General features: G+C 39.4%; 1 protein-coding gene across 1 annotated transcript in view; it reads right to left on the reverse strand.

Annotated features, from left to right (window-relative positions):
• Positions 1 to 17,098, reverse strand: part of LOC108572100 (synaptogenesis protein syg-2-like) — a 485,655-nt gene that overhangs the window by 74,309 nt on the left and 394,248 nt on the right. The window contains exon 3 of the mRNA XM_017934291.1: positions 17,027 to 17,098. This exon is cut by the window's right edge and continues 17 nt beyond it. Within this exon, the coding sequence (XP_017789780.1) occupies positions 17,027 to 17,098 (72 nt within the window). The remainder of the gene's footprint in view (positions 1 to 17,026) is intronic.

The following is a 17,098-nucleotide window of genomic DNA, read 5'->3' on the forward strand; positions in this document are numbered from 1 at the left end:
GTTTTAAATGTGATACCTTTTTACAAATCGGCAATATAACTTTGCATCACATTGTGTTCTAAAAGTCTAAGCAACGAATCACTCTCGCAACTGCAGCACCGAAAGGGTTAAACCAAGCTTATCTTATCATTTACAGTACTTTCTATAAGAAAGCTGCCTCACAGACTCTGCTAAAGCTCTCTCATACACTCTTCCACATCGAAAGGATTATAAATTCACAAGAAAACCCTTCTACATACACAATCTTTATCCCACAACACCCCTAAAAAAAAAAATACTCCAACCCCTTGTTACAAATCAACACCCTCTTCTCTAATGCCGTACTCACTCATCCCAGAAAAAAACAATGTTTAAAATTCCCCTCTCAAGTCGTGAAATTTTTCCAACGTTTTTATCACCGACAATCTTCCCCGTCGCGTTAAGTAAACATTTACGAATCAGAAGGGCAAGGAATATTCACAGTTTCAGATGGGCACGCTCAAGTTCCGCACTCGAACTCGCGCCCCTGTCGACGACACGTCGTCGTTCCAGTGAAAATGCGCGGCTACCGCCATTCCAACCCATTCTCTCTCTCTCTCCAAATAATTAACTGCAACGTTTTTCTTATCTGGCGTGCACGCGTGTCCCGCGACATTTCCCACGAGCATTCCGTTCTGTCCTTGCAATCAGCGCGAAGCACATTCTGTCAGCGTTATTATGCCACGCCGTTTATCACCCCCGACGCGGTTATCACGGGATTTTTTCAAATGTTTACGAGGCCAGCACCGGTAGCGTGTATCTTTTGTTTACGGCTGAATTTCTTTTTTTTTTCCCCTTTATTCCTTCACGTGCACCTCGTCGACGTCGTTTTACACGCTCGCACACTTTCGCGCGCTGTCGAGGAGATTTTGCTATCTCTCGAGGAGAAGTGTGTGTGAATGGAATCGTTTGGGAACGATTGATGAGCTGGAGAAATTTCGCGGATGAGTTTGTGTTGTACTAATTACGGAGATTGCTTTAACTACGGATTTTGCGGGGGAAAAAAAGACTTGTAGGGTGCAGAGGGAATACTTTGTTAGGCGTTAAGCTTGGGACAGCGGATGGCGGGGGGTCAAATATGAGCCAATATTAAATTCTTCTTCGTACGCAAGTGAAATTGCATTTTTGTAAAATTTTACTAGTGTGAGAAAATCCGTCCCGAAGACGGTGAAGCGAGCATCTTGAAGCCAGGCCCAACGCGCTCGATGGGGACGACTCGCCCCTTTGGGTTTTTCCCTGGGCCTGTTCGCGTAGGGGTGGACAGGGATCGGCAGGACGACGCGTCCTCACTCTTCACGAGACCCTCGAAGCACACTTTTTGCGAACGACGCTCAGATAACGCGGATATAATTCTTGTGTAACATATACTATACACCCTACTCCGAGTCAGAGTACTCTTTGACGCTAGGCATTGTATTGTTTAAAATTATGCAAATATATTGTGATTAAGATAACGCACGTAAGGTCAACAAATGAAAAGCGCGCAGCGGGAAATTTAAAATCCAACAGTTCGGAGTATTAGGAATTTAGTAGAAGTTGAGGTACAATTTGCTAGCGAAGGGGGTTAGAATTTTCGTAGTATGTTCCTGTGTTTATCTGATGCTCCATCCATATTTTGTGCAGGTAAAGATTCTCGTGTGGTGTTCGAATATGTATGAAGCACGAAGTTGCGAGAGGTGAAAAGTAGGAAACTTGCCAAAATTGGTGTAATTAACGGTTTAGGGCACTTTAAAGGCTCTGTAAAGCAGTTGTGTCACTTTACCAATAGAATTAGCTGTCAGTTTTGTTTTTAGCCGAGAAGACTTGCTGAAATCGTAAAAATATAAAATAAACGAGCAACGAGAAATATAAACAAAAAATTCCCAGATCGTATATTCCACTTTACGACTTTATTTTAGCTAATAATACTCTAACAATGCGGCTTTACTTTGCATTCATTTTATTCTGAAATTTAAATCGATATTGTTAAATCGACCACTGTACGCTTCCATTTCTCCAGTTCAAACAATTAAACTCAGAACCTGCAAATTTTCGTTATATACCATATCTACACCAATGTGTCTAATAAAAGAATTTTTCTCGTTACCCCAGAATTCGCTGTTCCGCTAAAAACAATATTAACAAAAAAGCTACAATTAATACCGGGAAAAAAATATTCAATTTAACCATCGCCTTTCCACGCGTTCCACCGCGATAACCGTAAACTGTACACAAAAGCAGCAACAGCAGCATCCCAAAATTCGAACTCGTAAAGAGCAGCGTTTTTTTTTCTCCCTCCTCCTATCGATACAGGAATTACTCTAAATTGGCCAAGAATTTCTGTCCAATTACACAATATTCCGTTCAGTACGCAACCACTAAATTAAAGAAACGACAGTAGCCGGGTAGCGCGCGGTATCAGAGAGACGGGAACCTTTTGGGGGTGCGTGAGCGCGATTTCCAGTTGTTCAAAGCGGCCGTTTGGCAGGTGGGACGTAATTAACCGTGAACTTTAACGCGTAACAGCGGAATAATTGGTTTGCACGGTGAAATCAGCGCTAGATCGAACGGTACACTGGCTGGGATTTAATAAAAATCGGGTTTGGCTAGTCGGTTAATTTCACGTGCCTTGATAATTCCGCGGGCGTTCTCCATGGAAACGGGGCTAACCTCGTTTACTCCGTACTAATTCGATAGAATTAATAACATCCATCCGCTGTTGATTCCGAATCTGGTTTAAGCGGCAAATATTCGACGTTCCTGTTTTCACGCGCTCTTCTTTTTTTTTTTCAGTTTCATTTTTTATCGTTTAGATATCACGCAGCGTAGCGAATGGATAATTGTATTTTATACCGGACAAATGTCAAGATGAGTTGGGCGGAAATTTGCTCAAGGGAAAAATTCAGTATTTATCGCGATTTTCCCGGCGATATTTTAATCCGTTAATTTTAATATAATAACGGCATCAATTCGAGCCAGCCATTAACTGTGTAATTAATAAAGTTCGTTACGGTTGAACAGCTGAAATTTTATTTACGTGTGTTTGCGTTCGGTTTGACGAACGAGAGAAAAATACAGGATTTTTTAGTCGTGTGGCTAATTGCAAGTGAAATATTAGATGCGGAAATTAATTCGATGTCTTCCTTTATAAAGCTTTGACGACTTTATCGACCGAAAGGTTGTCCAAAATAATCGAGAGTATTTTTTGCTTATTTTCTCTCGAGAGGAACTCGCGATAGGTGTGCTCTCAGACAATTGAGCGATGCTCTCAGACAGTCACTCTCAGACGCAGTGTCCACTCGCGAGAAACACTCTCGAGAGCAACTCGCGACAGCTTCACTCTCAAACGCTTCATGTTTGGCTCGATGTACGTTCAACGACACTGGCTCGTGTTTACTATGTTCGGCTTGCAAAAACTATCACGAGTCTCACGCGATATTATAAGGTCTCACGCAAGCCTGAGGTCTCTTCCTAGAACAACTGCGCGCAATCAGCGAGCAGAAATCGGGCAGGGTGACTCGTTCTCAGTCAGTGTTTACGAAGCTACCGAACAAGTGCCTCGTCGAACGTCGCTTATTCCTCGCGATCGTAGTCTTGTAGAATATTCAGTGCTTCTTTCGATTATACGCGAATTTCGAGTTAATTTACGTATTCTCCTGTGAACTAATTCCTCGCAAATCGCCGCTGCATACAAGTGCACAACGAACAGCCGAACTTTGGGGAAAAAAGAAAGCATCAGTGTGTTCCTGCGAGCTATACAGATACAGTTTCACGGTATTTATATGCGTGGATAATTGTATTTAATTACATATGCGTGCACAATCGCATAATTTAGTTAATTGAGAATAGAAGAGTGCCTGCGCATTACCATTACCGTTTTATTGTAACCTAAGTTTATTTTTCTGGTAGAAAGATGCGTCACAGTTGTAGTTCGATAGTTAGGAAACAACAACAAATCAGTTTTTTACTGGTTTTTTCCCGAGACATACGTATTCTATCCCTTTCTGGGAAAAAACATTGTTTACATTTACATTTCTCGTGCAAAAACGGCATACTTGGTTTGGTTGTTATGTTAACATATTGAGAATATTTTAAACGTAGAATGGAAAATATTGAGGTGGTTTTATAGTTATGTGGGTGGTTTCCATCTACGCGGACAGCGAGCGACCCTGACCTCCGCGTTATTCGAGAGATCGTTGTATAATTGTTGAAGAATCTCTGCACTAAATCAGTCACTTATTCCACATTTACGTCATCTAAAGCGAGACCTTTAAATTCACTTTCTAGAAAGCGACACGAACTGAACTTAATATGTTTTATCTGACATAACCTTAAATTCAGCCTACCCCTAACCTCAAATCTAACCTAACCTTAAAAATTTACTCCAACCAAACCGATATTCGAAAAGGAAGCGATTCCAGATAATTTTCGCTGATATTTAATTAGAAACTGCTAGAGGGAGATTCAATTTCCGTTCGATAGGTGAATCCAGTTAGCGGGTTAACCTTGAAACCGCGAGGATTGCTCTTCGAGTACGCTCGATCCTCGTGCAAATAACTCAGAACCGCTCGTGAACCACAGACGTGCACACTACGGAAGTCGTAAAGAGGAGGAGAAAATGAGGTGGAGAGAAAAAGGAAGAAAGGAAGTGGAATAAAGGAGGGAAGTAAAAATTCGCCTGGAAACCGGAAAGTTTCCCTCCGCGGGCGAAGGTACTCGCGGCAGTGTTAAACGCCGGGGAATTCATCGCGCAGGGAACGTAACTCCGGGATCCCTTTTGCTCGCCGTCGAAGCGCGCGAGCGGCTAAAACGCGCGGGACGACGAGGGGAGTAAAAACGCAACGCGTCGATATAAGGCGCGGAGTCGCGCGCGGACGGCCGGGGCTCTTTATTCTCTCGGCTGTGGTCGAATATAAAAATCCCACCCGCTTAGAAACCGCGCTTACGCTTCGCGCGCGCGTAAAATAAACCCGCGAGAAGAAAGCGCGGAAACATGGCCGACGAGGTTCTTTCCCTCCCGCTTTAATAAAACTATGGATTGTAAAGTTGGCAATGGACGTATTACTTGCACGCCGGTGAGAACGGTGGCAGGATAAGTAGAAACTTTTCTGCGGGATTTTTTTTGAAGAGAACGTTGCAAGGAAGTATAACGGGCGATGCAATGGAGAATATTTTCTGTGAGATTTTTGTTTAAATTATTCACGTATTGCGGAGAAAATGGAAGAACATCATTTTTATTCCTTTTGCGTTACCTTTTAGAGAATTCTATCGAATAGACGAAATTCTCTTCGCAATTCGAATGACAATTCCACAAATTTTATTTTTCGCGTTATCTTTTAGAGAGTTAAATAGACGAAATTCTCTTTACAATCCTGAATGACAATTCCACAATTTTTATTTTTCACCTTGTCTCTTAAACAATTCCATTAAACAGGCAAAACTTTCCCCGCAATTCTAACGACAATTCCACAGTTTTTATTCTTCACCTTATCTCGTGAACAATTCCATTTAAGTACGCAAAATTCTCTTCGTAATCCTAATGACAATTCCACAATTTTTATTTTTCACCTTGCCTCTTAGAGAATTCTATTTAAGTAAATGACAATTCCACAAAAATGCAAGAACACAATTTTTACTTTTCACCTTATTTTTTTTAGAGAATTGCATTTAAGTAGACAAAATTCTCTTCGCAATTCCAACGACAATTCCACAATTTTTATTTTTCACCTAGTCTCTTAGAGGATTCTACTTAAGTACACAAAATTCTCATCGCAATTCCAACGACAATTCCACGAAAAATGGAAGAACACAATTTTTTATTTCATTTCATTTTACAGAATTGAATTTAGGTAGACAAAATTCTGTTCACAATCCTAGCAACAATTCCTAACATTCTTCCCGTTACCACAACAAATCCCTCATTCCAATCCACCCGGAAACCTCCCTCTCTTCACCACTCACGTCTGTCATCGCAACGTTTCAATTTCCACCGAAAATCTCCAAACTCCCCGCAGTTACAAACCCGACGTAATCCCTCGATAAATACTAAATTATAAACTTAGCAATACGACGGACGTATTACTCTCTCCCTCCTGCAGAAGAGAGTCTACACGGAGGAAGCAATATCGCGACCATAATTCTTGCGTCGCGGATTCGCGCGGTCAAGAGCGTACATCGAACGGTCAGAGCGTCTGGGGAAAGGGCAGAGAGCAATTCATTTTATGGACGTTTAACCCTGGCTCGTCGGCAAGAACAGCGCGACCAAAGCCGCGGAACATTTATGAAATTAAACGGTTCCCAGCGTGTACACGTCGCGAGACAGACAAGAAAGGGACGATGTTGAGAGGGCAACGGAGGGTTGGAAATGTGACGAGATCGGCGAAACGGGCATGGCCCAGGACGTTCGACATTACCGTTTCGATTTATGGTTTCGATTATTGTGGAGAACGTAGTAGCGCGGTTTCCGGGAGATTGTGTGTGATATTGGACGGGCTAGCAAAAGCATCGCGAGTTTCCAACAGTTCCTTTCGGAGAAGGTCTCCTGTAGATTTGATGCCGATCTTTGTATGGTTTTCACTGGATGCGTGTACTGTGTTTTTGATGTATTGCTGAGGTAGAAACGTAGGAATGTGCTGGAATTATTCGTGTATAGGGGGTTTGCTCTTTTTACACGATGCACAGTGGTATGGTGCTTGTTCAAAAATTGAAATTTCGTGGAATTTGTGGTAAACACTCCTTCGACATAAGAACATTGATGTTTAGTAACTTAAAAAAGGGACTAAGGTTATATATTTTGTTTTATTTCTGTTATACGGAAAAATATTTCTCAACCCCTTAACGCTCACATTTTTCTCAACTTGGTGTGCCAGAAATGATCAATTTTATTTCTTTTTAATTATTTCCTAGGCGCGTAGAAATAAGTCTCCCATTTATTTGCAATGCTGTGACTCACATTTTTGCAACAGAATAGAAAGTGTAGCGCAATAAGAATAAGAAGAAAAGAAGAGAACAAGAATAAGAAGAACAAGAAGAAAATTGCACTTTTCGTTAAGGGATCACTTTATATTAAAAATTAAATTTACATTAGAATCGAGAAGTTCAGGAAATAACAAAAAGTGTGATTTTTATGCCAAGTACAGAATCACCGAATTAACTTATTTCATACCCAAATTTCCCAAACTTCATTCCCACCTGATTTCCCCCAAAATTACCCAAAGTCGACAATATTAATTTTCCCATAAAAAAAAGAAAAAGAATTCAACAACAATTTAATTCGGAGAATTGAAAAGACATCGAAAAAGTGTGTTACATACACTTTACACAGCGGTGCGAAAGAAAAAAATTCACAACATATTTTTCTCACGAGACCTGTAATTCCCGTGTTAGATACACGATGTTCGAGTAGAGTTTTACACGGGTAGATGCTCGTTCCAACGTTAATAACGGTTGGAAGCGGTGAACTGGTTCGGTGAAATATCTTATATGTAATTTCAATTTGAACCCGGAACATGTTCATACATTTTAAAAGCTCGAAAGAAGGTTCGCGCCGGTGGAGAAAAAGAAGCACACGATTCTACGCTGCGTGTATGTAGCTGTAGGGGGAAACGATTATGCGGTAGACGTGGAAATAGTTGGTGTAGCAAAGATGAGCACGCGATCCTCTCTGTAACTATGGCGAAAAAGATGGGATTTCCGCTGCTCCTCGTTTCTATGCATAAACTGCGATCGGATCGTGATATCAACTTCGGAGAATAGCGATCAAAGGAAGGAGGAGAGGAGGGAGAGAGAGAGGGAGGGAACACGTATCAAAAGATTCAGTACGAGTATATCGCGATATCTAATCGAGCATTTTTTTTATCGTGCCTCGAGCTAGATTGGAATAATACGTTTACCGGAGCTTTTAGTTGGATGGAATTTTTTAGGGTTGAAGTTTTGGGAATTGCGGTCTTCCAGGTTTCGTTGGTGTGTTGATAGAACTTCTCGATAGAAGTCTGAATTTTTGCAACTCTGTGCTCCTAAAGTGCTACACTGTTTTGGGTTCTTTGTTTTTAAAATTCTACCCTTTTCAATTGAATGTTTTTTGAGGTTTTTGATTAGTTTCGTGGATCTATAATTCATAATCGTAATTGCAATTCTGTGCTCTGAAAATTCTACATTTTTTGGTGCTCCATGTTTTCAAAATTCTACCTTTTTACAGTTAGACGTTTTTAGAATTTTTTAATGTTAGAGTTACTTAATTTCGTGGTTGTTACAGTTCTATATTCTCGTAACTTTATATTATTGCAATTTCGTGTTTCCAAAATTTCAAATTGCCACAATTCCACCTTTCTAGAATTACACACTCGAAAATTTCTAAAAATCAACAAAGTTACAACTCCACAATTCTGAAAATCAACAAAGTTACAGCTCCACAATTCTGAAAATCAACTAAGTTACAATCACACAATTTTAAAAATCAACAAAGTTACAATTACACAATTCTGAAAATCAACAAAGTTACAATCACACAATTCTAAAAATCAACAAAGTTACAACTCCACAATTCTGAAAATCAACAAAGTTACAATTACACAATTCTAAAAATCGACAAAGTTACAACTCCACAATTCTGAAAATCAACAAAGTTACAGCTCCACAATTCTGAAAATCAACAAAGTTACAACTCCACAATTCTGAAAATCAACAAAGTTACAATGACCCAATTCTACAGTCAGATAATTCTTCAACTCGCTATCTCCACGCTACCGCATTCCCCTAGCAACCCTATATTTCCCGAGCTCCACAATTCACCAGCGCTACAAGTTTCTAATTCCACATTTCTTCCACTTTCTACAATTATTCCTCGTCTGCATCGTGCAAATCCACACTTGCACCCATTCCTCGAACTTTCCTCAGTTCTACATCATCCAACAACATACATTAACGGTATAATTTCGCGATTCAATTTTCCCTTCCATAATTCTACCGTTTCATTTCACGTTCTCCCGTATCCTCGTTACCTGGAAAGAACGTCGCGACGTATTAACGTCGATTTATCTCTCTCGCCCCGCGAAACAAAACGTCTATACGTTTCGTTCACCACCATTCTACGTACTGTCTCGTCCAACGCGAATCGAATCACATTGTAGAGAAACGCGTGCACGTCACGCCTATCTCCGACTGTTGGTTTATTGTTACTAATAAATCTGCTCATTTGACAAGCACGGCTGTCATAAGTTCTCGAGTGTGCTGCTTTCACCAATTGCTATATTTACGTTGCACACGCCGAACGAACACTATTGGTGCAAAAAGTTTCGAACCACTTGTCAATTTATCGCCATTGTGTCCACTTCGCCACTTCAAATGTTGAATCTACTAGTTGAAGTTTTTCCTGGGATTTCGAATTAAAGGGGTATTTGTTTCGCTTGTGAAGAGAGTGGAATTATTTTTATCTGGAAAGAGTTGGATTAAAATTTTACAAAATTCTTTTTTCGTCTCTTTATTGTAAAAATATCTGTTACGTTTCTGAAAATAATCGTGCAGATTAAAAATAATTCTGCGTTGCTTGCTTTATATCGACGTAGACTGGGCTGTTGTACAGGAGGCCATATGGCTGCTGACATAGAAAGAGAGTTTAAGCTTCAGGCCTGTAACTTCGTTAATATCGATTCTTTTTTTCACGTGAAGAATTGCAAACATTCGTTAACCCATTTAGATACGTTGATTTCACGTGTGAATACGAGAACACTCGCTCGTATTAACGAAGAAAAATATACGTTTGTATTAATTTGTTTGGTCCTAAATCGGTTAGAGATGGAGTGCTTACATTAGTGGTGAAAATTTAGGGACCACTAGTCAATTTATTATATTTCATATAATTTTTTCAGTATTTTCACAATTTGAAAATAATCTTATCAAAAAATTCTTAAAATTGCCAAAATTATTCCAATAATTCTCGAGTAGCTTGCAATGAACTGTATTATCTGTATTCAATATTATTTTTCCAGTATTTCTAAACTTGGAAAAATTTCTTAAAATTGCCAAAATTATTCCAATAACTCTCGAGTAGCTTGCAATCACAGTATTTTCAAACTCTTGTTTCACGAAATGAACTGTATTATCTGTTTTCATATTATTTTTCCAGTATTTCTAAATTTGGAAAAATTTCTTATCAAAAAATTCGAAGAAAACGAAGAAAAATGTATGTTTGTATTAATTTTTTTGTATTGATAACTGAGAATAGGCAAAATAGTTTGGTCCTAAATGGGTTAAAGATGAAGAAGTGCTTACATTAGTGGTGAAAATTTAGGGACCACTAGTCAATTTATTATATTTCATATTATTTTTTCAGTATTTTCACATTTTGAAAATAATCTTATCAAAAAATTCTTAAAATTGCCAAAATTATTCCAATAATTCTCGAGTAGCTTGCAATCACAGTATTTTCAAACTTTTGGTCACGAAACTGTACTATCTTTTTCCAAGCATCGAAAAATTTACCGCAAAAAAATGTTTTATTTTTCCTCTTCCTAGTTTGCTCGCAATCGCAATATTTTCAAACTTTCGGTTCACGAAATGAACATTCGTTTCTAATCTCTCTCTCTCTCTCTCTCTCTCTCAAATGAACGCTGCATTTCCCCCGGAATCTGGCCCTTATTTACCCTGTCGCGTTGTTACAACAAAATCGATCCGATTCGAAGCCGTTTAAAACGCAGGAAAATACTATCGGGGGTCGCGTGCTCCCGATGAAACCTTCCGAGCAAATATTTGTCGATCGTTGGTGATTAAAAAAACCTCCCGTTCGATCGAGTGTGAAGAGTAGAATCACGGTTACACGGTGAACGTTAAATATTCAGGATTTTTAGTTGGAAATGATCGTGGTGAAGCTGGACGATAATTGTGCACGGTGATTATGAAAATAGTCTAACTCAAAAATCTAAAAAATATTGAATTTATCACTTGTCTAAATTGCGTCGACCGTAGCGAACAAATTCTGAACATTTCGAAAGGAAAAAAAGTATCACTTAGGTCACTTTCATAATCAGCGACTCAATTCTTCTTGTCACATGCTTGAATTCGAATAATGGAAGTTACTCTGTGAAGAGCTTCGCGAGTTTCGATATGAAACCTCGGGAGAATGATTTTGTCAAATTTTCAATTACGATAGCGAGAATTATTCTACGTGAAATTTTTACTAGTGTAAAAATTTACGAATGCAAAATTAAAATTAAAAGATCGAAATTTATGTTAATGATTAATTTAAAGTAGAATACATTTTGGGTCTCCTGTTTCGAAGAATCTAACTCATAAATTCTCCATCTCAACTGAATTACTAATTAATTTCCAAATATGTGCCCTAAAGGCGCAATTTCACTCAAACTCAAAATTTCACTGAAATCTCAAATTTTCTCGCACAATCATCTTCGTCAAAACAAAAAAAAAAAATGTCCCATATCCTTTTCACATTTTTGGTTTTCTCTTCGAAAGAACTTAACTCATAAATTCTCCACATTAACCGAATTATCAATTAATTTTCAAATCCGTACAATTTCACTTGAACTCAAAATTTCACCGAAATCTATCAAATTTTCTCGCACAGTCACAAACAAAAAAAAATCCAAAAGAAACATCTCGTATCCTTTTCACAAACCCGATCTCTGTCACCAGATATCGACGGTCGGTATGGTAATTGTTCCGAAAAATAAATGGCAATAAATAAAAGAAAGACGCGGTATCTCGGATGGAAAAAAGGATTCTCCAGTGAAATCGATACAACACGGTTGGATGGCGCGAATTTCGAGTCCGACTCGATTATCCCCGGAGCACCTGGACAGGTGTTCTCGAATCTTTCCTCCCGTATAAAAGGCCGCGGGCGAGATGAGGTTTGCGGCCGACCGACGCCCCAGGGCTGAATCTCCGAACCGGTCCTGAGAGGACGTTTATACGCTCGCAACGATCGTTCCAGCCTGTCAAGGCCCCGCGATACCGTGCGAACGGCTTTCCTTCGTTCCACATTCGAACAGAGATTTCCCGATCGAACCACCGATTCGACAACGCTTTAAAACACCTCGCTCTATTTATGGTAACGAGAAAATCGCAGGCTGAAATTGCGACCGGTTCCACGTCGTACTACTTCGTACATTTATTTTTCTTTAGTGTTTGTGTATTTTTTCTTTTTTTTCAATACAGTTACTTCTCGCTCTATTTATGGTAACGAGAAAATCGCAGGCTGAAATTGCGACCGGTTCCACGTCGTACTTCGTACATTTATTTTTCTTTAGTGTTTGTGTATTTTTTCTTTTTTTTCAATACAGTTACTGTATGAAAATATTTGGATGGTAAGTTCTTGCATCCAGGAGTATTTATATTTTGGTTTTGTGTTTGTTTGGCTTTGAAGGTGTATATAGGGTTTTTTGCGTAGATGTCTTCTCTGTTTGTGTTAATTCGAAGAATATTTCTTAGGTGATTTAATTATTGCGACAGGAACAATAATTGACGTTTATTTTATCGTACAATTGTAGTTGTCTTTTGATAAGGAAATTCTAAACTTGGAGCGGACACAGAATACTTTTACCGGGAAGATGAAGTATTTTAAGTGAGAATGTGTGAGATAAATTAGAGATTAAATGGTTTCACGAGACGAATCAGACGGAAGAGAATTTAGTAAGAAGTCTTATGGTTTCTTTGTAAAAAATCTCAAAAAGAACATAAAAATGACACTCTAGGTAGACTAGAATACCCTCTTAATAGTGTTAGTGTCCAAATATTTCTGGGAATAACTGTACTTATTCAGGTGATTTAAAATTTAAAGGGACGAAGAATTTCTCTTGAAAAAATATGTAATTAAGAAAAGTACGGTACTTTCAAAATTACAAGTTAGCATGCTTCTCGTCATTTTGAAACAGCTGTTCGACAGCTATTTCAGTACACATTAAAAATTACGATGTTCAGATCACGTCTCGTCAGATTTCTATTTGCTTGGCCCATTAAGTGTAGACAAATTTCACAGAAACACATATGTACATATTATTCACGCATACACATACCGTGAAACTGTAGCTGTGTAGCTCGCAGAGAGACGCTTCTCGTTTGACTTTTCTCCCAAGCTGAGCTGTTCGTTGTGTACTTGAATTCGGTGCGGCACTTAATTCACACGAACGAATATGCTAAGTACGTAACTTGATTCGAAATCCACGCACAATCGAAACCGCTTTATTCGAGGGAGAACGTTACACGTTACACGAAGCAGTTCTGGGAAAAATCCTAGGCGTGTGAGTGACCCTCAAGTATGTAACTTGGGCCTAGTCAACCTCACGTACCAAAACATTACGCGAGGCTCGCGATGTTTTTTGCTAGTGAAACATAAGAAACTCGAGCAAAACGTAAGAAATTCGAGCCGACCATAAGAAACTCGAGCCAGAGTCGTTGTCTGTATTATATCGAACTAAACACGAAGCTACGTGCCATTTTGAAAGTAAAACTATTGCGAGTTGCTCTCGAGAGTATTTCTCGCGAGTGGATACTACGCCTGAGATTGACTGTCCGAGAGCAAACGTGTCGAGACTTGCTCTCCAATGGATACGTAATTATACTACTGTCGAACAGTTGCTTTCCAAACACGAAGTAGTTTCGTATTCTTGACAGAACTCCCGTGTAAAGAAATTGGTCGAGAAATGAAATTATCAATTCAATCACTCTTCGTTGAAGAAAAATCGGTGTTGTGGAATCCAAAGGATGTAGAATATCGTAACAGAGAAAATTGTGAATATATGATAAATGTGTAAATTGATTCGAAATGAACGTCAAAATTTTTTAAAAAAATATCCGCGTATAATCGAAAACGCGTTGTTCGAGCGAGCGCAGTATAAGCGACGTTCGTTGAGGCACTCGGTCGACAGCTTCGTAAATACCAACTGAGAACGAATCGTATTCTGGGAAAAATTCTAGTCTTTAACTTCTTAGAACTCGTGATATTTCTTGCGAGCCAAACTTAAGAAACGCGAACTTGGGTCACTGTACGTACATCGAGCCAAACATAAGCTAGCTGTCTGTTCGCGCACAATACTTTTATTGGCAAAATCGAGAACAAACGCCACGCACTTGGTTCTTGATACAATATAATACGCCATACTTTTTTTCGTTCGACGCATGCGCGATCGCCGCTCGGCGGACGCATGCGCGATCGCCACTCGGCGCACGCACGCCGATTGCGGTAAAAAGACGCGCCCTTTTTAAATTCAAACCGTTATACTGCCCTTTTAAGAGTAAAACTATCGCGAATTGCTCGCGAGTGGACACTGCGTCTGAGAGTGACTGTCTGAGAGCATCGCAGTCTGAGAGCAGAAAGTGAAATTAAATGTCCAAATGGTACTTTTCAATAGGCAAATTTCCGAGTATCTACGAATTAAAAAACCGAGGGAATCGTAAAGCTACGCTCACAAGTCACAAATTCACAAACGAAAGTATACAAAATGAATTTTTAATTCGTCACGCACCGAGTGGGATATTTTAAACAAACGTCCGCCGTTTCGACTGTTGCAAACAAATCTATTTCTCTCATGTCTATCACGACAGAAGGTGTCATCGGGGAATTTCTCATTAAAATGTGCACCAGCGGCCTGGCGAAATTCGCTTTTCATGCATTTTGATATCAACGGGTTTGACAAATTTTAATTATCCTTCGCCAAGAATAACACTACCCAACGTTATCGTTCCCTACCCCCCCTCTCTCTCACTCCTCTATTTTCCGCTCGCGTTTCTTTTTTCATATTTCTCCCCTCCCCACTTTTCTCCGGATCTCTCGTTGCCAGGCGGGGATTTTTATAACGATGCAACTTGGGCCAAGCGATAATAATGTTGTCGCAAAAACTTTAATTAAACGTAACCGCGAGTTTATGCGGCCGTTTAAAAATTCAGACGAAGCTAACTCGCGCGAGGCAACGAATCGATTAAAAATTTACTACTCTCCCCTACTCTTTTCCTATTTTTCCTTCTCTCCTCCCGTACCATTTTTTTACTCTACATGTGATAATTTCCATTAGAAACGCGTAACAAATCTAATCGAACGACTGACGTTCGTTCAACGGAAACGAAGGGAAGAAAAGAGAATAGAGAGAAGACGAGGAAGAAAAGGGAGCGTGAAGGAAACGTGTACCAGTCTCGTGAAACTTAATCTCAACCTCTGTTTAAGGAGGAACACGGGGCAAAGTGGCGGCGATAAAAAGCGGCAAACGCGAGACTACAAACAGCAGATAAATAGAGGAGATTGGCAACGTTACAGAAGTGGAAATTCTCCGGGTCTGGGGACGAAACTTATGGAAATAACGGGTGAATTTAGCAACATCGATCTCTCGATGCGTCGTAGGTGAACGTTAAACGGTATCAAACGACGAAGAAACACGATGCAGGTTCGCCTGATTATGCGTGGTGAGCTTGAAATTGACAGATGCCTGCGATCTCTAAGTGGCTGCGATTTCTACGGTATACACGTCGTGCTTCTCGTTTTCTCGAAATATTTGCTCGCGGTAAATAATTCTCCTCGCTTCTGCGGCTGAAACTGGGAACATTGAATCGAGTGGCATAATCGCGACGAACTCGAGGAACCTTGGAATTATTCTCAAAGAGAGAAGATCATTTTCTCTCAATTTATTCGATGTTTTCTTCCGTCTATTTGTTTTTGATAAATATACGAGCAACATAAAATATTTCTTTATTATTTCGATTTATTTTCAGTGGAATTGATAGGTTTGGAGTGTTATTAGCATGAAAATGGAGGATGGAAGGGGCTATAGCGTGGTGGTGGGGGTTGCGCCTTAATGGCCTTGAGCAGTCGATTGATTTCGCGCGGGCTATGGCGTACGCGAGTAGCTGCTTCTTTAATTAAGGCTTGTTCCATGTGCAACTCAATTGGTTTGAAGCACGGCCGGCTTGTTTGAAGACTAAAGTGCTACTCTGTGGTTTGAGGGCGATGGGGCGATACACGCGGACTATTTAATTAAGAAAACTGTCTGCTTGGCAAATAATGATTCACGATACTCTGCTGGTTCAATTCTATTCCGTAAAAATGATTCTCCTTTGAGAATCTTGGGTTAATTTGCAACGTTGTTCGATGAAAACGCAGGGTTTTTGCAGAACTATCCTACTGTGCAATTGATGAAAAAATGTTTTCTGAAGAAAAGAAAATTTGTTTTTCTTGGTACTATTTTTGTTGGGTTTCGTGAGATTTTCAGGAGCGAATATGTGGGTTCGTTGTTCTCAAAGACTATACTGGTTCTTTAAACATCACTGAATTAATTAACAGTCAGTTTACAGTGACACTAAAAATACTGTTTCCATAAAAAGAATGCTGGTACTCTCATCTTTTTTCCCTCTGTGCAGTTACCGTTTAAATGGCAATAATTTGGAACTTTTATCTCTTTTTCCAATACAATAAAACACACATCCGTATGTATTCAAATATCATAATAGGCATCAAAATGGACCTTCATCTTTTATTCCCCTTAAATACTCTTCAAACGTTCTATAATCAAACTCCAATAGCTTTGAACGACCTCATATTACGGTCTCTGTATTCCCTTCAAGAGCTATTAACGAATAAACATAAAACAGTAGTACGACGTTAAAAGATTATAAATAAACCACTCTACTTGCAAACGAAAATATTGTTACGACCTCCACTATGGGCTTTTTCATAGCGAATTATTTTTACTCGAAAAATTTTTCTCTCACGGTGACCATTTTCATTTGATCAATTCATAACAGTGTACGGAAAATTCTATGAGAAGTTAACGAGTAAAAAATTAACCAGGTTAATTTTAAAATTATTAACCAAGTCAATTTCAAAATTATTAACCAAGTTAATTTGAAAATTAATTAATCAAATTTGAAAATTGGAATTAAGTTGGTCCGTGTCGGTTGAGTTTACGAATCCAGCTAAGGGCAAGGCTCGCGTCGGCCATTTTTACGCCACGGGCGCAGCGATGGCGTAAAGATGATTTAGTTGGCGCGGCGGCAAAGGAGGGAATAAGGAATGCGAGAGTGGAGAATTTACCTGTATATCGGCGCGTCTGCTTCCTCCTTGTACCAAATAACTAGATGTAGCTTGTCTCCAGAGACTGGCGGG

This window comes from Habropoda laboriosa, unplaced genomic scaffold, assembly GCF_001263275.1.
Source record: "Habropoda laboriosa isolate 0110345459 unplaced genomic scaffold, ASM126327v1 scaffold110, whole genome shotgun sequence".
Lineage (NCBI taxonomy): Eukaryota > Metazoa > Arthropoda > Insecta > Hymenoptera > Apidae > Habropoda > Habropoda laboriosa.